We start from the raw sequence: 24141 nt of genomic DNA, 5'->3' as shown, positions 1-24141 counted from the left end.
AACAAAAACTGGGAAAAATTATGTTCCTAGTTTTAAAGTGTTATTTCCTATTTAATTGTGTACTTTGAAAATACAGTAAAGTCTCACTTATCCAGCCTTCACTCATCTAACTTTCTGTATTATCCAGCGCAGTCTGCCTCGTGTCCGGATCCACAGCTGTTTCTCTAGGCAGGCAAGGATCACAGATTTTTAAAAACCTTCACAGGACTGAACTTTTTACGGATTTAAATTCTGAATGTTTTTACTGTAAGTTCATTTTATGCAATTCTATCTTTATTTCTAGTCAATTCTTTAGTAGTCAATGTTTTCAATACATTGTGATGTTTTAATGCTAAATTCTTAAATACAGTAGTTACTACATAATGTTACCATGTATTGAACTTTTTTTCTGTTGATTTGTTGTAAAACATGATGTTTTGGTGCTTAATTGGTAAAATCATTACGTAATTTTACGTTTAATACGCTTTTCCTTCATCCCTCCTTATTATACAACATTTTCACTTATCCAAGGTTCTGCCAGCCCGTTTATGTTGGATAAGCGAGACTCTACTGTAGTTATACTCCAAAAACTTCATTTTTGTGGCTGCCACAAACTAAGTTGAATTGCTTGAGACTCTGAGATATCCATTGAAAAGCTAGCAAAATGTGTTGCAGGATGTTCTGCCAAAACAAAATTTTTGCAGTTTAATAAATTTTTCTTTTTTTTATGATTGAACCAATTAGGAAATAACATAACAAAAGTCGTGTTACATAGTGCAATAGAATGGGTTCTACAAAATATTTATGCAATCTTTCCTAAACAATAATTACTTCCTTCAATTGGCTCCTTGAGTAGTGAGTCAAAAGAGAACAGAGGTCTCAAAATCTGACACATTTCCGGACATTGAGTAAGTGACTCGATCTGCGTTACAGAATCCAACAAGGAAATGAAACAGTGTGGCTTTTAAGGAGGGGAGTAGGAAAAAGGATTATTGTTACAAGAACAAAACAAGATTTTTAAAGCAGAAGACTAAATTTATCTTTGGTGAAGGGGATTAATCTGGTGCATTCCAAAATGCTGTTGTCTTGAAGTTAGGATCTTTGGGATTAAAAGAGAATGAAAACATGCTTTGTTAGCTGAATTAATTCTTACAGTCAAAAGTTTGTTCCACTACAATAAAAAAAAAGAACCTGAAAAGTAGGCAGATGTTCTTCTTATGGTGTAATAAACTGGGTGCCTTTTGTTTTCTTGATGTTTCTCTCCCTAGCTTGGCAATTGATGAGAATGAGAATTTAAACAACAGATAGAAACTATTTTCTAGATTGAAACTACTAGTTATGAGGAAAAGGTGTCTCCATTGGGGTGTTAGTGCCCATCCTTGTTTCCACAAATAGCCACATTTTTCAAAATCCAATGATCACAGGGATAGAAAGCGAGGTCAAACCTTCTGAACAGGAGCACAGACAGCAAAACAAACAACACAATGTTAACTCTTCCCTATGCTATCCAAAGTTTAAAAATATATGTATTTGGCTGTAGTTACACTTTAATTAAAAATGCACCTTTTCCAACTTACAAACAAATTCAACTTAAGAACAAACCTACAGAACCTATCTTGTTCGTAACTTGGGGAGTGCTTGTAGTTATGTATTGGGAATGTAAATCCACAAAAACTTATCATTTATATAGTAAAATTCATTCCCTGTCCTCCAAAGTTGGGCACAGGAGTTTGTCTAACAATATGTACAAAATTAAATATACTTGGAATCATAGAGTTGGAAGAGACCTCGTGAGCCATCCAGTCCAACCACCTGCCAAAATGCAGGGAAATTACATTCAAAGCATCCTCGACATATGACCATCCAGCTTCTGTTTAAAAGCCTACAAAGAAGGAGCCTCCACCACACTCCGGAGCAGAGAGTTCCACTGCTGAAGAGCTCTCACAGTTAGAAAATTCTTCCTAATGTTCAGGTGGAATCTCCTTCCCTGTAGTGTGAAGCCATTGTACTTGAAGTACTAAAAATAATCTTCATATAATTCAGAACAGTTTTGTTTCAATTAAAAAACCCCAGATGGTTCTCTGTGTTCCTGGATGTTATTTCTTTATCAGAAAATTTGGTACCAGATGTAGAAACAAGATGGAAAAAGTAAGGATGTTGCTACACCACACCAAAGGAAGAGCTGCTAAACACGATTCAGAAAACTTTTTATTCAAAACTAAACAATGTTGACATGTGAAATGAATCTTTGCATAATTAAACAAAAACATTCGGAATCCCCCAGAGACCACTTCAGAGCTGCTTCCAAAAATGCATTCAAGGATGACGTTTTCTTTCATCACTTTTCACTTTTCATGTGATTTCCATTTTGATAGCCATATACATAGATCTATGCACTTTTTTCCAGATCTATTGGTGTACTGCGTGAAACGGCTTATCTGAACCTATCATGAGGTTTTTTTGGCCAGATTTGTTCAGAAGGAGTTTGACCTTGTTCTATTTATTTTATTTGATTTACAGCATTTATATTCTGCCCTTCTCACCCTGAAAGGGACTCAGGGTGGATCACAGAACATATATATGCAGCAAACATTCAATGCTGTTTATATACAGCCAAGCCAGACAATTGTACATAGATAGAGGTATATAGGCTTTCCCCATCTTTGGCATCTTGGAGGCTTGTGCTCGGTTCCAGCTCTCCATCACCTTGCAGAAGAGCTTTGTTAGAAAACTTTCTCCTTTGCTCAAATCGCCGGCATTTTTCTGGCATTCCCTTATGGGGGCTGTAACGGATCTGGCCTACCTTATAAGGTTGGCAAGCGGCCCACTTCGCAGGATTGGTGTGCTGCCATTTTAGTAGGCAGGGCTGACGAGTGGCCATTTTGTAGGCCTGGCTTGCAACAGCTCAGCAGAGCAAGTGGGAGGAGGAGTCAAGCACCCATTACCATAGGTGTGAACTGATTGGTTGAATGCAAAAGAGAAGTTGCTTACCGTGTTTCCCCGAAAATAAGACAGTGTCTTATAATAATTTTTGCTCCCAAAGATGCTCTAGGTCTTATTTTCAGGGGATGTCTTATTTTTCCATGAAGAAGAATTCACATTTATTGCTGAACAAAAAAAATGAACATTTATTATATACAGTACAGGAGTTGTAATCATAAACCAGCATAACCAGACAAACTGTGAATCCTATCAAGAATTTCTTGTTACTACCAATATTCCATGTACAACACTTTATGGTACGTACATTTACCGATCCTGCATGCTCAGGTGTTCTGTTTGGCGGGCATGCTTCCAAACAAAAACTTTGCTAGGTCTTACTTTCGGGGGAGGCCTTATATTTAGTAATTCAGCAAAGCCTCTACTAGGTCTTATTTTCTGGGGATGTCTTATTTTAGGGGAAACGGGGTAGCAACTAGAGATGGGCGGAGCCAAAGTGACAGTTGAGTGAGGGAACATTCTTTTTCAGTTAAGGCTTGGTATCCAGTCTCTGAGCAGTTAGAGTTTGAAAGTCAGTGAGCCTATAGGAGTTAGTTTTTGGAGTTCAGTCAGTTGGGAACTATGTCTTGAGAGGAAAGCCTCTTTGAGGAAATATAGATAAAGCCTTTAAGAAAGAAAGGGCTAAGACCTATATTTGGGAGCTCTAGGGTCTAAAGCATTACTGTTTAAATCCCAGGAGGTGGATTTAAAAGTAAATTGTCCTGTTTGTGTTTCCTTGGTGAAGGAACATATGTACACAGAAACCAAGATATAAGAACATCCTTTGAAGTGAAAGCATAAGCCTTTAATGAAACCACTAAGCATCTGTACTGTTCAATGTTAATAAAACCATCACACATATCTACTGATCAAACTACCAATAAAAAACCATTTCTTATTTCTTCTTACACAAAGTGTCAAGTTGTTCTCTCTCTCTCAACATCCCAATATAGAAAAAGCTCCTGAATAAAGCATTGGTGGCAGCATTTGATTGAAGTAGCGGGTTCGAATCCTATACATAGTTGGTGGCAGCAGAAATAGAAACCCCTGCAACTCTGACAGTTTGAGAAAGTCCTTCCTATAGTATATTGTTGAACCCCGCCCCCCTCCTCCATAGGGGCCTTTAAAATATCTTCCCGCATTTTAAGCAATACCTATTTATCTACTTACATTTGGCTTTCGAACCACTTTTGAAGCTGGGCTAAGGCCTCGAGCTCACCCTGACCCGGGCTTTGAACTGTCAACCTCTTGATAGACAAGATTTACTGCAGGAGCTGATTTAACCTGCTGTGCTAAAGCCCGGCCCTAGTAATAACATATTAATCACACTGATGAAATTTAAACCTGCAGATATGGAGGGCCAACTATAATCTTTGATATTACTGTTTATCTTCAGAACTCAGATTTGGACAACTTGTTTTGATACATGAATGAGTCAAACCTTGCATGAATACAGAGCTCCCATTTTATACTGTTCCCTTGTAGGATACCTCTTTTGTGCATGGGGTTTTTTTGAAAGCTAATAGGGTAGAGCATGGAGAAATTAATTTTTCAAAATGGTTACTCCCTGAATCCTACTTGCCATGTGGTTAAAGGACTCTGGAAACCCTGGAATTATGTCCAGTATATGAGCAGATGACAAACCAATAGAGCAGTTTCATGCCCCTACAGACAAAATTGGCATGCAAATATTGAAAACGATCTGGGCACACTGAATTTGCATTTTTCTCCCAAAGACATGGGAGAATTAACCATTGGATCATTATGCAAATCTTCCTTTTAAGGAAATTATTCCCAAGATTTTGTATCAAAGATGTTTACCAATAACAATGCCAGATATCTATGCTGGGTTCAGAAAAGAAAAAAAGCATTAGAGTTGCAGGCATACATTGGCTAATACAGAATACTAAAGAAATTTAGAAGAAAATAATCCAGTGCTTTATAGTTTATAGCAAAGCCTTTGATTATTTAGAATTGCTCAAAAAGAAACTGGTGTACCACAACATTTAATTGTCCTGACAAGAGGCTGCTGTCAAATTTCAAGATGAAGAAAAAGAGTTATTTCCAATTGTCAAGACTTCATTTTATCACTATTTGTTTTATGTTTTATGCATACACAAATCATATGTAAAGCAGGATATGCATACAAAATCATATTAGTAGCAAAAAATATGAAAGTCTTGGAACAACGCTTCATGATAGTGAGGGAAGACAATAGAAAATCCACTGTTCTTGTTGAATATTATGAAAAGAAAAATGATCACAAATGATTTACACATCTGAAAAGGTGATGAATTATAGAATAATTACAAATTTTCCACATCTTGGCTGAATCTGAAATTGGAGACTGTATTATAGAAATTAGAAGCAGCAGCAACTATAGAGGAGCTAGACAAGATCGCAAAGTGTAAAGACGTTTAAATATGAACCCAGAATCACCCATAATGTAATATTTTCTGTTTCAATGTATGGTTGTGAAGCTAACCGTGAAGAAAGTGATCAAGAATAAAACAAGCTAGTTTGCAATGTACTGGAGTGGGGTTAAAGATACCATAATAAAGGTAAAGGTTTTCCCCTAACATTAAGTTCAGTCGTGTCCGACTCTGGGGTGCTCACATCTCCATTTCTAAACCAAAGAGCCGACATTGTAGACACCTCCAAGGTCATGTGGCTGGCATGACTGAATGGAATGCCATTACCTTCCAATTGGAGCGGTATCTATTGATCAATCACATTTGCATGTTTTTGAACTGCTAGGTTGGCAAAAGTTGGGGCTAACAGTGGGAGCTCACCTCACTCCTCAGATTCAAACTGCCGACCTTTCGGTTAGCAAATTCAGCAGCTCAGCGGCTTAACCCACTGAGCCAACAAGGATAGAATGCCCAAAAGACCCATGAATGGGTCCTGGAGCATATCAAGCTTGAGCACTCACTAAAATTCAAAACAATGCCATATTTTGAACACATCATACCAGTCAGAAAAGATAATGCTCAGGAAAGTGGAAGAGAAGAAGACCAAATTGTAGGGTTGATACAATCTAAGAATCCATAGCTCTGAGTTTGCAAAATCTGAGCAGGACTGTGGATATCAAGGGCTCTTGGAGACCTCTCACATATAGGGTGGCATAAACTGCAGCTGACATTGTTATACAAAACCCAAACCCATGAAATGCCGGAGCTGTGGGATTGTGGCTCAGATAGATGACCTCTCAATATCTCGCTCAGTCCCAGAGGTAGGAAACGCCTCCCACTGGGAAGCCCTGCTTAACTTCCCTTCTTCCCACCACACAAGTTACCAGGAATGTTCTTCTCGGCCAAGCCATGGGTTCAATAATAAGGTCAAAATGTAGATAATCAAACACAGGGCATATTGATCATACAGCCCTATTGTTCTAGCATTATCCCCGGACTCCTCCCCCTCCCAAGAAGCAGCAATCATTTTCCCTCCTGTAAAGGGTTGGGGGTGGACTCCAATTCATAGACAAAATCAAGATTTCTTCCAATGAAAACTATTTAGTCTCCAGCTTTACATCAATCGTAGACTATGAAACATGATAACAATGAATGTACAGTAGAGTCTCATTTATCCAACCTTCGCTTATCCAACATTCTGTATTATCCAACGCAATTTGCCTCCCACCTGAATTCACAGCTGTTTCTCTAGGCAGCAACGTACAGTGGGCCAATACGTCCAACAACAACACAAGTACAGCCACATTCCCAAACAAGTGGCAGACTTGTTGTAAAACATGTTTTGGTGCTTAATTTGTAAAATCATAACATAATTTGACATTTAATAGGCTTTTTTGTTAATCCCTCCTTATTATCCAACATTTTCGCTTATCCAACGTTCTGCCAGCCCGTTTATGTTGGATAAGTGAGACTCTACTGTACTTTGAACCAATAAGACAGTGGGTTGTAATTTGAACTAATCAGAGCTATGTCTATTATGGTCAATAAAATGCCAATATCTGTAAGCAGAGGACATGCCAGATCTGGGAATTTCCCTAGGAAACCTTTGATCAACAAAGCAATAAACACTTGATTCTGCACTCTGCTCTGCGTGTCCTGGTTGGAAACCATTGGAGCTGGCATGTCAGGAATGAACTTGGGATTCCAGACAACAACGTGATAACAAATAACAACATATCAGTTGAACCAACAGTGGTGTTGTTTGGTTTCAGATTGCTTTTGACTCATGGCATCTCTAACATGACCCTATCATGGGATTTTCTGTGCCTGGGCATCTTTGACTTGCCCAAGATCATCATGATTGAGTGAGAGATTGAACTCTGATGTCCAGAGACATATTTCAACACTCAAACCACTCTGCCATCTCTAACTAGGAGTTAAGGGTCTTGCTCCAAAGATACACCACCTTTATTCTATGCCTTTTTCAGTGGTACCAGCTTAAACATGTTCACAAGTATATTGCACACTTTCATCCAAACAAAATGTTTTGCAGAATGTCTGTCTTTCCAAAACATAATAAGTATCCCTAACTATGGTATATTCAAAGAATCTTTATTTAATCTCTGTATTTGTGCAGAATGCATTATTCAATGACGGTTATTTTTGAATTTCGATGAGTAACACCACACTGAGGCGGCCAAGGCACCCTTCCAAGAACAGCTGTGCGCTTAAAACACAGGTGCTTAAAGCGGAGCTCCGGCTGACATGAGTGCTTCTAAAATTAATTGGGGCTTTATTCATGTTATGTTCTGGCAAAGGAGATGTGTGATAGACAGCCGCAGTGACATCCACAGCTCTAATCATCTCCAAAAGTAACTTTGCTCCTCATCTACTGTGCTAAATTTGCAGCTGCTTCTACACTGGCATCTTATAGCTCTAATTCTGATTTGATGCTTAGTGATTTTGAAATTCGAGGAAAGGGAGTCGGCACCATGTTCTTTGAATGTTCTGCCTTATTAAGGAGAAGGCAGGCGGAATGAGATAGCGAGCCATGAGCCTTTTATCTGACTTGATACACTTGAAACATTTGTAGATAAGGCAATTCTCACTGCATAGAGAATTGCCGCTTTTTTTTTTAAAGGCCTACTTACAGGTCATGTGTTCTTTTTTTCAATGAGAAAAAGACAGCATTATACCAATTTTTACAGACTACTGTTGATGAAGAAATATTGTGAAGTATAGCTTCTTAGAGTTGCAAGGACATTTTTAAAAAGTCACCCATATTATATACTTAACAAGGGACTTTTTGAGATCCTGCTTTGTCACATAACAAGTTATTATGTAATTTGTTGGTCTGTTTCTAGGCTAAGGTACAAATGGCAGTTACCCATGTTCCTTTGAAGCAGCCTCAGAAACATCTTGAAGGGACAATGTGCAAATTCTCTTGTCAGATTTTCCCTATATACTGGAATAAGCAGTGCTGTAGAGTTGTGGCCCATTTATGCTTCTACTATATTAATACTGCAAGCCCGTATTCACTTACTCAGAACTATGACCCATGGAAAATTGCGGGCTTATTTCTGAGTAGACTCATACAGCTATCCTCTCTGTTACTGCCAATGGCACTTTTGGCTACAGATGAAAATTTGCACTTTTGTTTTTCCTCTGTTTCCTCTGTTTTCCACAGCTGGAAGTTGGAAGAATACCCCTTCATATAGGAGAACCACAAGACTTAGATTCTTTCCAATTGGTAAGGGCTAAAGCAAATCAAGTCTGAGCTGTCCCTAAAAGCCAAGATCACTAAAGTACATCAGGTAAATTACACTAGGTAACAACATTTGAAACATTTTCTGTTCATGGTTTGAAAGTGTTATTTCCTGTTTAATTGTGTGGTAAGTAGTTGTTATACTCCAGACACTTTGTTTTTGTGGCTGCCACAAACTATGTTGAATTGGTTGAGACTCTATGAGATATTCATGGAAAAACTATAGCAAAATGTGCTGCAGGATGTCCCACTAAAACAAGGTTTTTGCAGTTAAATAAACTTTTCCCCTGTTTTTATGATAGAACCAATTAGGAAATGACATTTATAATTCAGGAACAAAAGTCGTGTTCCCTAGCATTATGAGATGTGTCACTAGGAGACAATATTCAGGATGAGTATAGGGAAGCAACAGCCCCGAGTCTGCAAGGCCTCAATGAGGTCTTGCGGTACATCCACACTGTCGAATTAATGCCGTTTGACATCACTTTGACTGCTACAGATCAATGCTATGGAATCTTTGGATTTATAGTTTGGTAAAACACCAGACTCTTTGTCAGATAAGGCTAAAGATCTTAGATGATTCTATAGCATTGAGCTAAAGAGTTAAAGTGGTGTCAAACTGCATTAATTATATAATGTAGATCAGGCCTGGGCAAACTTCGGTCCTCCACGTGTTTTGGACTTCAGCTCCCACAATTCCTAACAGCCTACTAGCTGTTGAAAGGTTTCATGGCCAGAAAGACTGAGTTGCTGTGAGTTTTCCAGGCTGTATGGCCATGTTCCACAAGCATTCTCTCCTGACATTTTGCCCATATCTATGGCAGGTGTCCTCAGAGGTTGTGAGGTATATTGAAAACTGAGCAAGGGAGGTTTATATATCTGTGGAAGGTCCAGAGTGGGAGAAAGAACTCTTGTCTTTTGGAGGCAAGTGTGAATGTTGCAAATGGCCACCTTGATTAGGATTGAATAGGCTTGCAGCTCCAAAGCCCGGCTGTTTCCTGCCTGGGAGAATCCTTTGTTGGGAGGTGTTAGCTTGTCCTGATTGTTTCATTACTGGAATTCCTGTTTTCAGAGTGTTGTTCTTTATTTATTGTCCTGATTTTAGAGATTTTTTAAATACTGGTAGCCAGATTTTGTTCATTTTCATGGTGTCCTCCTTTCTGTTGAAATTGTCCACATGCTTGTGGATTTCAATGGCTTCTCTATATAGTCTGACATGGTGGTTGACAGATTAGTCCAGCATTTTTCTGTTCTCAAATATTATGCTGTGTCCAGGTTGGTTCATCAGGTGCTCTGCTAAGGCTGACTTCTCTGGTTGAATCAGTCTGCAGTGCCTTTCATGTTCTTTGGTTTGTGTTTGTGCAATGCTGCTGTGTTTGGTAGTCCCTATGTAGATTTGTCCACAGCTGCATGGTATACGGTAGACTCCTGCAGAGGTGAGAGGATCCCTCTTGTCCTTTGCGGAACGTAGCATTTGTTGGATCTTCTTAGTGGGTTTGAAGATAGTTTGTGGGTTGTGTTTCTTCATCAGCTTGCCTATGCGACCAATGGTTCCCTTGATGTATGGCAAGAATACTTTTCCTCTGGGTGAATCTTTGTCTTGACTCTCATGGCTTTTTTTGGCCTTGTAGCTTTTCTGATGTCTGTGGTGGAGTCTCTATTTGCCAGTAGAACCCAGTTTAGGTGGTTCAGTTCACCTTGGAGGAGGTGGGATTTGCAAATGCTATGTGGGGCTCAGAAGATGACTCGGAAACTACAGTTAGTGCAAAGATCGGCAGCTAGATTACTAACTGGGGCAAGCTTTGGAGAGCATATCATGCCGCTCCTAAAGCAGCTCCATTGGCTCCCAACAAGTTTCTGGATCCAATTCAAAGTGCAAGTGATTACCTATAAAGCCCTATACACTTTGGGTCCAACCTATCTTAGATACCGCATCACCTTTTATGAACTGGCGTGGGCATTGAGATCTGCTGGAGAGGCCTGTCTCAAATACGGTTAGTGGGGATGAGAGAGAGGGCCTTCTCGGTGGTGGCGACCCGGCTCTGGAATGCCCTCCGTAGAGAGATCTGGCTAGCCCCTACACTTCAAGCCTTCCATTCCAGATTAAAAACATGGCTCTTTAAGCCAGCCTTTGATGTTACATAGGTTTTTAAGGATTAGTTTGAGGACATACTTTATACTGGAATGTATTTTAATTATGTTTTATGTCTGTTTCAATTCAAATAACTTTATTTCATGTTGTATTTTATGTCCAAGGCACTGCACAAGAACCGTTAGTAAGCTGCCTTGAGTCCCCTTGGGGGTAGAGAAAGTCGGGATATAAATATGGTAAATAAAATAAACAAATTACCGTGGGCATCATGTCGGAACTGGGCTATGTCAGTTGAAGCAACTTGTTTTTATCCACAGCAATGACTGCATTTAATAAATTTTAATGTTTCATATTGTAATTAGGTATGTGTGTGGTTGTAATTCTGTGGTTTTTATCATTTCAGGCTTATGGTATTATCTATATGCAGCACTTCACTCACTGTATTTTGTTGGCCGCCCCGAGTCCCTTCTGTTACATTGTAGATGATAAATGGAAGCTCTTACGTGTGCCCGCGAGCCCAGAGTAAACCTGCAGAATGATGCACGACTCAGCATTGCAGAACAAATAACACTGGAACTTTTACTAAATCCATGAGATCAAAAGAACAATGGTATTTACAGTAGTCCCTCTGCTTACAGAAACCAGCAGTCATATGAAGCAAACCACAGAAAAGGGGGAGGGACTCTGAGAGAGAAGAAGCTCTTCTGCAGGAAGGCGCAAGGCAGGCAGACGCTGCGAGGCGTCCTCTTAGCCGCCAGGGCGGCGCTCCCCACTTTGGGCCACTTCCGGCGCCGGGGAGGAGCGCACCGGCCCTTTTTCCTCTGTTCCGGCGGCTGGTCGGCCATGGCGGAAGCAGGGCTGAGGGCTCTCGCCGGGGGGAAGGCCGCTGCCTCCTCCTCTGCTCCCTCGCCGGCCTCGGAGCCCAGGGCTGAAGACTCGGGCTGGGGACGCCTCCGGGAGCTCTTCCGCCGCGAGTGGGTGAAGAAGGGGAAGGGGATATTTGCACTCTGCAATTAATACAGTTTGACACTTCCGTGGCTTAATGCAGTTATGGAATCCTGGAAGTTAAGGATGGAAGGAAGGAAGGCCAGATCTGAATCAGTTGAATGAAGGATTAGGCATCATCCAGATTTAACATTTATCAGGCAGTGGCCAACTTGGGCCCTCCAGGTATATTGGACTTCAACTCCCACAATTCCTAACAGCCTGCCGACTGCTAGGAATTGTGGGAGTTAAAGTTCAAAACAACTGGAGGGCCCAAGTTGGCTCATGCCTGGGAGGGAAGGATGTGGCTAGAGTTGGAAGAGACCTCGTGGGCCATCCAGTCCAACCCCCTGCCAAGAAGCAGGAAGACCACATTCAAAGCACTCCCAACAGATGGCCATCAAGCCTCCAAAGAAGGAGCCTCCACCACACTCCGCGGAAGAGAGTTCCATTGCTGAACAGCTCTCACAGTTAGAAAGTTCTTCCTAATGTTCAGGTGGAATCTTGTTTCCACAGCCGGGCTGTGGCGCAGGCTGGAGAGCAAGCCAGCTGCAACCAACTGCAATGAATCACTCTGACCAGGAGGTCATGAGTTCGAGGCCCGCTCGGAGCCTATGTTTGTCTTGTCTTTGTTCTATGTTAAAAGGCATTGAATGTTTGCCTATATGTGTAATGTGATCCGCCCTGAGTCCCCTTCGGGGTGAGAAGGGCGGAATATAAATGCTGTAAATAAATAAATAAATAAATTGTAGTTTGAAGCCATTACTCCGCGTCCTAGTCTCCAAGGCAGTAGAAAACAAGTCCTCCCTATGACTTCCCCTCACATATTTACACAAGACCCTCATCATGTCTCCCCTGAGCCTTCTCTTCTGCAGCCTAAACATGCCCAGCGCTTGAAGTCACTCCTCATAGGGCTTGTTCTCCAGACCCTTGATCATTTGAGTTGCCCTCCTCTGGACACATTCCAGCTTGTCAACATCTCCCTTAAATTGCAGTGCCCAGAATTGGACACAGTATTCCAGGTGTGGTCCGACCAAGACAGAATAGAGGGGTAGCATGATTTCCCTGGAGCTAGACCAGTGGTTCTCAACCTGGGATCCCCAGATGTTTTTGGCCTTCAACTCCCAGAAATCTTAACAACTGGTAAACTGGCTGGGTTTCTGGGAGTTGTAGGCCAAAACATTAGAGGATCCCAAGTTGAGAACCACTTATCTAGACACTATACTACTATTTATGCAGGCCAGAATCCCATTGGCTTTTTAAGCTACTGCATGACGTTGTTGTCCACAAGGACTGCAAGATCTTTTTCACACATACTGCTGATGAGCCAGGCGTCCCCCCATTCTTGTTGTAAGTGGCACCATGTGAAAGCACAGTTTAAAACTTATTTTATATTTTTTGTATTTTTTATTGTTATGTTTTTAAACGGCATTGGATTTTGCTGGAGCTGTAAGCCACCTTGAGTCCCCTACAGGGTGAGAAAGGCAAGGTATAAATGAAGTAAATAAATAAATAAATAAACCCACCACTTCCAGTTGCTTTTTCACAGACCTCAGGAAAGCTGGACAAGAAAACACCGTCAATTTGTTAGTATAAAGTTGGCCCATTATCTAGTATTGTATATGAATGCAGCCGCTGAATGCTGAATGAATTTTAATAATTGATTGCATTATGTAACATGTTTTGTGTTCCTGGGTTGTTAATGTCATTTCTTAATTTAATTGGTTCTGTCATGAAAGCATGGAAAATGTTTATTAAACTGCGGAAGCTTTGTTTTTGCGGGACATCCTGCAGCACATTTTGTTATAGTTTTTCCACGAATATCTCATAAATTCTCAACCCATTCAACATAGTTTGTGGCAGCCACAAAAACGAAGTTTCTGGAGTATAACAACTACTTTAAAAGTAAGTACCACACAATTAAACAGGAAATAACACTTTCAAATCAGGAACAGATTTTTTTTCCAATTTTTGTTACATAGTGTTATTGATCAATTTATTATTATTTTCAGCAATGTAAGTATCCTTATACAATCTTGAAAGTCAGTAATTTTCTGATACATGACTTATATCACCAATATATGTATTATAACTAATGGTAACTTGCTCTTCTCTCAAAAACAATAATCATAAAATAAAAATAAAAAGTTGCAATTAACTTCCCATCTTGAGTGGATTTTCCACCTATGGTGAAATTATTATTGTCTTCTCACTTATCTTGAATGATATACTCTCCTTAAGCAACATTGACCAGAATGGTCATCTGGTCACTAAAAACACTTTTTTACTGGGTTTTGCAGGTTTAACAGTTGAGAACTTAACTTTCATAATCATCCGCTGAAGAAAATGTCACATCATTTAATGGTAGGAACTCCTGTATGCTGGACAGTTTGGATTTTCATGAGATATTTTCTTTTGCAGTGAATATAATCGATACCCAGAAGAAACTCTAAATATAATTAAAGCAACAATTTCAGGTGGCATTGTTGGCTTGATTTATGGAGGGATACCTGGTTTTATTTATGCCAAGAAGCGGTATATTGAGCAGAGTGAAGGAGAAGTTTACCATAATCGTCTGGATGCTGTGGTATGTATCAATATCTCACGGTAGAGCACGCGTTCACAATGTTCTCTAGAAATCCCCTCCCCCCCCCCCATTCTTTTTTTAAAGTGTCAGTTTTCAGTTTGGATTTTATGAAGCATTTTCTTTTGCAGTGAACTAAATCAATACATCCCCAAAACAACTATTCTTTTTTGGGGGGTGTGGGGGTCTTAATTCAGTTTATTGCAAAAGAATTATTAATAGGTCAATCATCACAGATCTCACGTTGTTTGAGCTCATTTTTTTTTTACTGGAAGTTGTTTGCATACTTGATGTTTGTGTTTTGACTGTGTTGTGACCTGCCTTGAGCCATGAGGAGAGGCAGGTAAGAAATAAAATTATTATTGATACTATTACTCAGCTCTGAGTCAAGAACTGAACAATCAGTTAACAATAAAAACAAATTGTGTGTGTGTATGTAGGAACTGTTTTTTCTGTCATGGTAACACTTAAGCTGACAGAATTGTTCTAATCCATTTAGTAAAGGCTCAGGTAGAGTATGAATATTGTTACTGCTTTTGAAATATGCACATTTTATGAAAGCTTAGGTTAAGGACATGTTCAAGACAGCTATTTTCTGTTTCTAGGTGAAATATTTAGTGGGAAGGTGAGGATAATATTTTGTTTTATGTGTAATTTTAATTGAATGAGCATTTTTATTGTATCTTGATTGTATTTTAAAATATATCCATAACACAAATATTCAATTGTATTTAGATTGTTTTTAAATTTATTGGGTTGTGTCATGTTATTGTAAGCTGCCTTGAATTCCCATTGAGGAGTGAGGCGGGGTAGAAATAAAGTTAATAAATAAATTAAAATATGTAGGATAGCAGTGGTAATTGCAGACTACCTGGAGATCTGAACCCCAGCGCCCATTGTTCCCATTATTAGCTATGTTGCCTAGGACTTCTGGGAGCACACTTGGAGGCCTGCATGATTCCCACCCCCAATACAAGACATCTTACTAATATACCTGATTTTTTAATTAATGTTTGGTATGGGGCATATAGAATAGCACTGTGAACTTCATAAAAATTGTGTTGTAGCCCAACAAATTTTACTCCCTATTTTTCTCCACAGCAATCTGCACATCGTGCAGGAACCAGGGGCTTCATCCGTTATGGCTGGCGTTGGAGCTGGAGAGTTGCGGCCTTTGTTGCAATATTCAAGTACGTGTGGCTGTTATTAACTATGAAACAGAAACACGGTGTGAATTCTACAGATGTATTAAGGATTGAAAATAATTTTAGAATAATTACTCATATAAGCAGCTACTTGCCAGATGATTAGAAGGGGACTGTCTTTGAGTTCTTTTCTTCTGCCGTCTGTCACATCTCTAGTGGAAGAAAGGCATGGCTTCTGTCCTCCAAAACAGCATGTTCCCTAACATTTTTAATCCTTTAAAAAAGGGAACTGAATTTTGAGAACTGGCTTTTTTGTCTTAGAAATTTTGTAGTCCTTCTGTAACATAGTAGACCAGAAAACGGGGATATTCAAAGGATACGAAGCATAATAATTTATGAACACAAAGTCCAAAATGTCAAACAAATATAGCTTGCTATTTACTTAAAATCTTCAGGTTTAATAAGGAATCATTAATAGTTATCACTGCAGTATATTTTCTTCAATGGGTTGCATTCAATGCCTATAGGTAAACTAATAGGATGCAATCCTTTCCATCTTGATATAGGAATAAGCACCACTGAACACAGCAGGAATTGACTACTGGAGAAATATGTTTAGGATTGTGATATTATTTTGCATCTTTGGACTAAAAAGATCCAGAAGAAGGCTTTTCTGTGTTTCAGTCTCACTGTCAATATTTATAAATACTGCCCTTGCGAGTGAGTATTTTCTTTTCATATCAGGAGCAACTTGAAAAACTGCAAGTTGCTTCTGGTGTGAGAGAATTGGCTGTCTGCAAGGACGTTGCCCAGGGGACACCTGGATGTTTGGTGTTTTACCATCCTGTGGGAGGCTTCTCTCATCCTATGGGAGCTTCCTGGATTCGAATTGGCAACCTTCAGGTCAGCAACCCAACCTTCAGGTCAGCAGTCCTGCTGGCACAGAGACTGCTCTCCTCAGTCTCTGGCAGACACATTTAGAAATTCCAGAGAGTTGAAAGCAGTATGAGAGGCAGACAGAATTCCTCTATTTCAAAGTCAAATTGGGACTTCATGTGAAATAAGGAACTTCTCAGAACAACATCAGCAGTTATTAAAGTATATTTTTTAGTTCTGATACATGAAAACAATCAGGACTTAACACGACATCCTTTGGTTTCTCAGAAATAAAACGAATCCCCAAATTTAGTAGTGTCCTTGCTGATACTTGTCTTTCTCCCTCTCCCACAGCACAGTGAGCACTGGACTCACCGCGTACCGTGATAAAATTAGCCTCAGCCACTTTGCCATTGCAGGAGGTAAGGCTCTACTTCTTTTGAGTTTCCTCTCATTCTCTTTTTTAGTGCTGAAGAGATTTTGATTGAGGAGAATTCGATTCAGAAAGCCAGAGGCTTGCTTCATTGTCATTAGTTAATCAGAATGATGTTTTATTGTGATCAGATGATGTTTTATTGTGCGATATTTGTTCATTGTTTTATTGCTGTTTGTGTCAGGCAAGGCCCCATGTAAGCCGCTCCGAGTCCCTCCGGGGAGATGGGGCAGGGTATAAAAATAAAGTTGTTTATTATTATTATTATTATTATTATTATTATTATTATTATTATTATTATTATTATTATTATCAGAAGATATAAGGCAGTAAATCATTTAGTAACATATATCATTGTTTAAAAGAAATGTTTGGAATACTTGTTACTGCCCTGTTCATTTCAGAAAATTGCCAATCTGTGTGCTTATGATCACAGTATTAACACTGAGCAGTTTTTACTGGTTCTTGGGTGAAATATTGTTAAAGGATTTTGAAATTAGATGATTAGTAAATTATTAAAGCTGTAATATTTCAATTTAATTGACCATGAAGCTCCACTTAGTCATGAATTTACCTCTAAAGAGAAATACATAGATTGACCAGCCTTTTATAGAGTCACAGAGCACTGGAAACTTAGCTAAAGAGATATGCTTTCTGCTGTGACTTAACTGGCAGATTTTGCTTGTTAATGACTTCTATCTTGAGGACAACCAATTATATGCTTGGTGTGAAACATAAGTGGATTTTGATTTGTATTTTTGTGGCTGAAGGAATGAAAAGCTATATTTAAAAATACTTCAAAATTGTTAATATTCCCAATTTTCCGTCTAGACTGGCTGGGGTAAAGTTGCTTCAGTTTTTTGGCACAGAATTGGCCAAGTTCACAAAAGGTCCTCTAGAAAATGCTTAATAGTGGATAATGCAAATGAAACTGTCTATCATATTATTTTAATTCATTTGGGCTTCTAGTTTCAGATGTATCAAAATTAACAGATGTGCTTTGTACTTTGTTCATGGTTGGAAGTGGGGCTTTTGGTTGGTTATTCTTTTGACTTGTTTTTCAAAAGTTACCATTGCAATTTTCAAAAGGATAATCCAAATATCTGATATCTCGGGTAAGAATTTTGGAAAGTAATCTTTCTTTGGTAAGAGACTGGGAAGAACAGGATATTTTTCCTTTGTCAGAATCTCTAAACCAGATCCATTCCTGTACCCTATTAAAGCCTCTTACAGTTTATGATTAGCCAGCATCCATAGCTTGCTTTTGCCTCAAAATCACGAATGAAAGAACAGCTATTTGTCTGTATTGTACTTGATCTTATTTGTAAGCGGCCTTTTATGTTCTGATATTGGTTTTGTTTGATTTCTAGCTTGTACAGGAGGCTTGTTCAGACTGAACTTGGGTTTGAGGGGTTTGCTTGGCGGAAGCATTTTGGGCGCATTGTTGGGGTGAGTTACCCATATGTCCACACGTGCAAAGATGTTCCAGGAAGCAGAATAATCATCTTTTACTAGATGTGATTGTTTTAAGAGCTTAGCCTATGCTAATGTTTGAAACTCAGCAGGATTTTACAGAATACTGTATATTCTTCTCAACTTTAGCCACAATCCTCTTTGTTTGTTTTTGATTGATGATAATTATTTCTCCCTTTCACCTTCTTAGTTTTTCTTCTTTTCACCTTGGTATTTACTTCTTGAATAGATTTACCTTTCTTTGAATAGGGAGACTTGACAGTTTTCTTAAGAAAGAAATACAGTGCTAATTGTTAAGATGCACCAATTACAAAACTTGGAGAAATTATTTTTAAACTCAGAAACCTTTATGACATAGACTAAGCACTATGGAAAATTTGAATAACTTATGATCAGGTCCAATCTGAAATTATAGCATGTTAATTCAGGAGGATAAAATAGGAGAAATTAAAATAAATGAATGACTTATATGGAATGGATAAAAAGCTGTGAAGCCAATATAACTATTGTAGAAAAAATAAGAAAATGTATGCATGGCTAAAGATAAAGATACAGAGAAAATATGAAAGTAAACCAGGATGGTCCCTGCAGTTTCCGGCAGAACCTTGGATAAGCAAATATCTTGGATAATAAGAAGGGATTAAGGAAAAGCCTATTAAACATCAAATTAGGTTATGATTTTACAAATTAAGCACCAAAACATCCTGTTATACAACAAATTTGACAGAAAAAGTAGTTCAATACGCAGTAAAGTTATGTTGTAATTACTGTATTTACAAATTTAGCACCAAAATATCATGATATATTGAAAACATTGACTACAAAAATGCATTTGATAATCTAGAACCTTGGATAAGCGAGTCTTGGATAAGTGAGACTCTACTGTAATATTGAATGTGTCAGCATGGAGTTCAGGGTGCGTGCCGGGTGGGTTTCTTCAAACTCAATCAATCATCTTCTCCAGCACCCTGATGAATTGATTGCAATCGTCTGCCTCACCAATTCCTGTTCAATGTCAGACTCAAACACATCAGTAGTCTGAAGTCCAAAAATTTATTTCAATATCTATAATACATATTTACAAAGCACAGCAAAAGCCATCGATCTGAGCTGGCATTCTCTTCAGCCTCTTCGCTCCGGCAAGCACAGCTCAACACACACAGCGATAAGAAAGCACATTCCTCAGTCTGCAGGAAGTTCTGACCTCCAAAGCCAGAAATCATGCCTGATAGGTCATAGCAGTCACAACAGGCTGTCAGTCAAAACTAGCCTGCTGTTAACTGTTTTATTGCTGAAACACACACTCTTGCAAAACAGCAGAAACACTTGATTTACATTTCATACACATACAACCATAATCCAACAGAATTATGGTACTGGAAGAGTGAATATTTGGTTTAGAGCGGTGGTTCCCAAACTTTGGTTTTCCAGGTGTTTTGGATTTCAATTCTCAGATGACCTTGCAGCTTGTCTAAAGGCCAAGAATTAAGGGAGCTGAGATCCAAAACATCTGGAGGACCAGAATTTGGAAACCACTGGTTTGGAGTATGGAAGTGAGCTCTATTTTGCAACTGTTTTTTTTTTTAAAGAAAAATGGATTGGGAGAGAGGAAGACGATGCAAGGAATAGTGAGGTGTTATGTGACTATCATAATGGTTGACACTTTTAACTGTTCCTGTGACATCTTCCAACAGTGTCCCTGCAGGAGGATTACTGATGGCAGCACAAAATCTTGCTGGCGAATCCTTACATGAGAAAAGAAAACGGAAACAAAGGGAGCTATATGAACAGAAACTAGCAGAATGGTAAGGAACTGGTACAGTTACATTTTGTTGCCTCTGGCATTTAATTATTACTAGCTTGGGAACCCAGCAATGCCTGGGTTATTTGATGAAGGCATTATTTGTCTTTGTTTGTTAGGTATTCTCAGTTTGGAGTGGGTGAACTACAATTCCCAGAATCATGGGTCAATCCTCCCCAAACCCTGCCAGTATTCAAAGTTGGCTGCAGTTCTTTCTGCATGGGGGTGAACTACTACAACTCCCAGATTCCAGGGGCAATTGTCAGTATCCACAGCAGGCTATGTTGAGTCTGTTTGCCAAGTTTGGTCCAGATCCGTCGTTGGCTGGGTTCAGTGCTCTTTGGATGCAGGTGAACTACAGCTCCCAAAATCAAGGCCCATTCTCACAAACCCCTGCAGTATGTTCAATTGGTCATGAGGCTTCTCTGTGCAAAGTTTGGTCCCGGTCCATTGTCGGTGGGGGTCACTGTTTCTCTGGATGCAGGTGAACTATAACTCCCTTTCCCCCAAACGTGTCCAATATGCTCTTTTGGTTATGAGGGCTCTGTGTGCCAAGTTTGGTCCTGGTCCATCATCGGAGGGGTTTGAAGTGCTCATTCATGGCTATAAATCTCAGTACCTACTACTCCCAAATGTCCAGGCCAATTCCACTCCAAACCCACCAGTATTCAAATCTGGGCATATCAGGTATGCATGGCAAGTTTGACCCAGAGCCATCATTGTTTGGGTTCATAGCATTCTAGGTGTAGGTGAACTACAACTCCTCTACATTCCCCAGTAGGAGTCACAGTGCTCTGACTTGATGCAGGGTGAACTACAACTTCCACCATGTGGAGTCAATCCCCCACACTCCTCCAGGAAGTGTAGTTGTGCTGTGTTTGTTCTGCAGACAGATTTGAAAGGAAAGGGCAGTAGGCGGCGTCATGCAAATTTCACACCAATGGGATGCCTGCCTGTAGTGGAGAACAATGCAAAATCTAGGATGAAATGGTCCCCAAATGAATGCATTCCTTGGGTGGTGGGCCGTAGTGTTTGGCAAGTACATTGGCAGGGTTTGGGCTACATGTTCATGGAGCTCGCTGTAACCGCAATGTCAGTGGAAAAGAGTGACTTGCTGGCACCTCAGCACTGGGAACTGTAGCCTGTTTGTGGAGGCCGGAGGCTTTCTGTGTGAACAGACATCCGTGCCACATACACACATGCGGGTTTTCACTTTTATTATGGATATAGTTTTCACTTTTATTATGGATATAGATATAGATATAGATGGATTTATTTAACACAAAAGAAAAGTATATCTTGGTCTCTCCCTAGTTGTTACTCAATTATCTAATGAAACTGTGCTATGCTCTGAATTATTTTGTTTTGAACTAGCATATCTTTGTAATGGCCCATGATATTTGCAAAACTTTTATCCAGCACTACTTTTTGAATGTGTTTACTAGTAGTTCCTTGACCTAAACATTTCAAATACATCAGTCTTTGAATGTCTGGGAGACTGAAATGTTTATCTGCTTGTTTTTAAAATACAGTAGAGTCTGACTTATCCAACACTCGCTTATCCAACGTTCTGGATTATCCAACACATTTTTGTAGTCAATGTTGTCAATATATCATGATCTTTTGGTGCTAAATTCGTAAATACAGTAATTACTACATAGCATTACTGCGTATTGAACTACTTTTTCTGTCAAATTTGTTGTTAAACATGATGTTTTGGTGCTTAATTTGTAAAATCCTAACCTAATTTGATGTGTAATAGGCTTTTCCTTAATGCCTCCTTATTATCCAACATATTTGCTTATCCAACGTTCTGCCGGCCCGTTTATGTTGGATACGTGAGAGTCTACTGTACTGTTATTTTCAGTGTCCAGTTTGTCCATTCAGATTGCAGATTAGTATTATGGGCAGTAGAGTATATGCAGGTGAGTATGTTATTGCCAAAATACATTGTGGGCATAACCTACTTATTGCAAGCCTTGATTTCTACATGGCTACAGTTCTCAAGGGCTACATGCTGATAAGAAAAATAGACTGTTTGAACAAAGAGTGAGCTTCATTTTGAGTATTCTATGAAGGAATGGATTCATAGAATCATAGAATCATAGAATCATAGAATAGTAGAGTTGGAAGAGACCTCAAGGGCCATCTAGTCCAACCCCCCGCTAAGAAGCAGGAAATCGCATTCAAAGCGATTCTTTCTGAGACTGATTGTAAATCACCAGTTATATGTTACAGGGTTGTTTTCACCCTCTGCTAAGCCATATAATGAGCTTGAAATATAGAGTTTACATTATTCTTGTGTTCTAAAAAATTTCAATCCTTTTTATTTCCTTAGGGAGACCAGCCTTAAAATCACTGAGAATATTTCAGGAGATACGAATATTGCCTTTCAAGAAGGAAGTGGGGAGTTGAATGCTGGAAAGATGCAAGAATTACAAATTTTCCATCCCAAATCCTGAATCATGAATAGACCACAAATTGACTTAATTTTGAACATTGAATTCCATCAAATTATATCAAAGAAATATGCGCACTAAGATATTTATTAGAACAGGAAAACGCAGCAGAAAGAGCGGGTGTGTTTGGCCAGCTAAACTAGCAAACTTGGACACTCGTCTTCTGAGATAAATGCCTGAATTTTTGCTGGACAGGAGAGAAGCTTTTGTGGACATGCAAAATGAAGTAAAGGACACAGAAAAGTACAAGATGTTCTTCAACAGGATGAGCTGTGAGAATGGTAGAAGATATCAGAACTCATTCTGTGGACCAGTGAACAGTATTCTGAATGAATAAAAGAGTGTCAGAATAATTATGTGGTATTTCAGACCAAAGTCAGTAAAGTAATGTAACTTATAAGTATCTATTGCTGTGTCTGACTAAACACTGTCCAGAGAAATCCAAGCTTTATGGAACCCTCATTTAGCATAGGTGAGTGGTCAACCTATGCAAATGTGTGTGTTGTCCTTTTTTTCTGAATGTGTATTGCATATAGATGATTTTTTTAAAATTAAAATTTTAAAAACGTGGTTTTTGGTCTAGAGAAGTACAGTAGTACATTTCAGATACTGGAGAAAGTCTAGGCATAAATACTATTGGGAGTCATGTGAAAGTTTTATGTTCATAAGTTATTGGATAGTTAAGTCAAGATGCGTTCAAGATATTAACCATGGCATTAGATGGTTAAATCTCTTCATTTTCCACAGTTCAGTGTCACCACTTGAAAGTGTTCAGATAAACTATCTGATACCAAGATGTATGTAGGACTACCCATTTGTGTAAATGGTTGCTATTATATAACAAAAAGGTCATTAATGGCATTTACACCCCACATAGAGAGTTTCCAGGTGGTCCCCCATCCATGTATTTACCACCCAACCTTGTTTACGTCAAACAAGGGATTGTGTTTTCAAAGGCTTTCATGGCCGGAATCACTGGGTTTCTGTGAGTTTTTCAGGCAGTATGGCCATGTTCCAGTAGCATTCACAGACCTCTGGACAAACCTCTGAGGATGCTTGCTTCCTCATGATAGTTTTTATTAATTGGCCCATAGAACATTCTGTTTATTGAGCTTCTAAGCTTCTCAGGTGCCCCAATTCACTTTTTATGCACATCGAAATGGTAATAGAAGTCAGTGGTTAATACAATTAAGGAAGAAAATGGGAAGTGTCCGACGTGTGATTCAATACAACAGCCAGCAGAGTGTCTGCTGTGGACTCATCTTGTGTTTCAAATAATAATAATAATAATAATAATAATAATAATAATAATAATAATAATAATAATAATAATAACAACAATCATTGATGTTGCCATCCCAGGTGACAGTCACATTGATGAAAAACAACAAGAAAAACTCAGCTGCTGTCAGGACCTCAAGATTGAACTTCAAAGACTCTGGCAGAAACCAGTGCAGGTGGTCCCGGTGGTGATGGGCACACTGGGTGCCGTGCCAAAAGATCTCAGCCAGCATTTGGAAACTAGACATTGACAAAATTACGATCTGTCAACTGCAAAAGGCCACCCTACAGGGATCTGCGCGCATCATCCGAAAATACATCACACAGTCCTAGACACTTGGGAAGTGTTCGACTTGTGATTTTGTGATACGAAATCTAG

At 39.2% G+C, this 24141-nt stretch overlaps 1 protein-coding gene across 1 annotated transcript; it reads left to right on the top strand.

The window, feature by feature from the left end:
* The first annotated feature begins 11536 nt into the window (after nt 1–11536).
* On the top strand, nt 11537–23051 carry timmdc1 (translocase of inner mitochondrial membrane domain containing 1). The gene is made up of 7 exons (XM_003219095.4): nt 11537–11700; nt 14132–14297; nt 15396–15484; nt 16670–16737; nt 18119–18197; nt 19916–20026; nt 22361–23051. Exons 1-7 carry the CDS (start codon nt 11570–11572, stop codon nt 22482–22484), a joined length of 768 nt encoding a protein of 255 aa, XP_003219143.2. The 5' UTR covers nt 11537–11569; the 3' UTR covers nt 22485–23051.
* Nucleotides 23052–24141: the final 1090 nt, after the last annotated feature.

The sequence above is a fragment of the Anolis carolinensis genome, chromosome 3, assembly GCF_035594765.1.
Source record: "Anolis carolinensis isolate JA03-04 chromosome 3, rAnoCar3.1.pri, whole genome shotgun sequence".
Classification (NCBI taxonomy): Eukaryota; Metazoa; Chordata; class Lepidosauria; order Squamata; family Dactyloidae; genus Anolis; species Anolis carolinensis.
The sequence above is the reverse complement of the archived record's forward strand: the minus strand, read 5'-3'. Positions and strand labels throughout refer to the sequence as shown.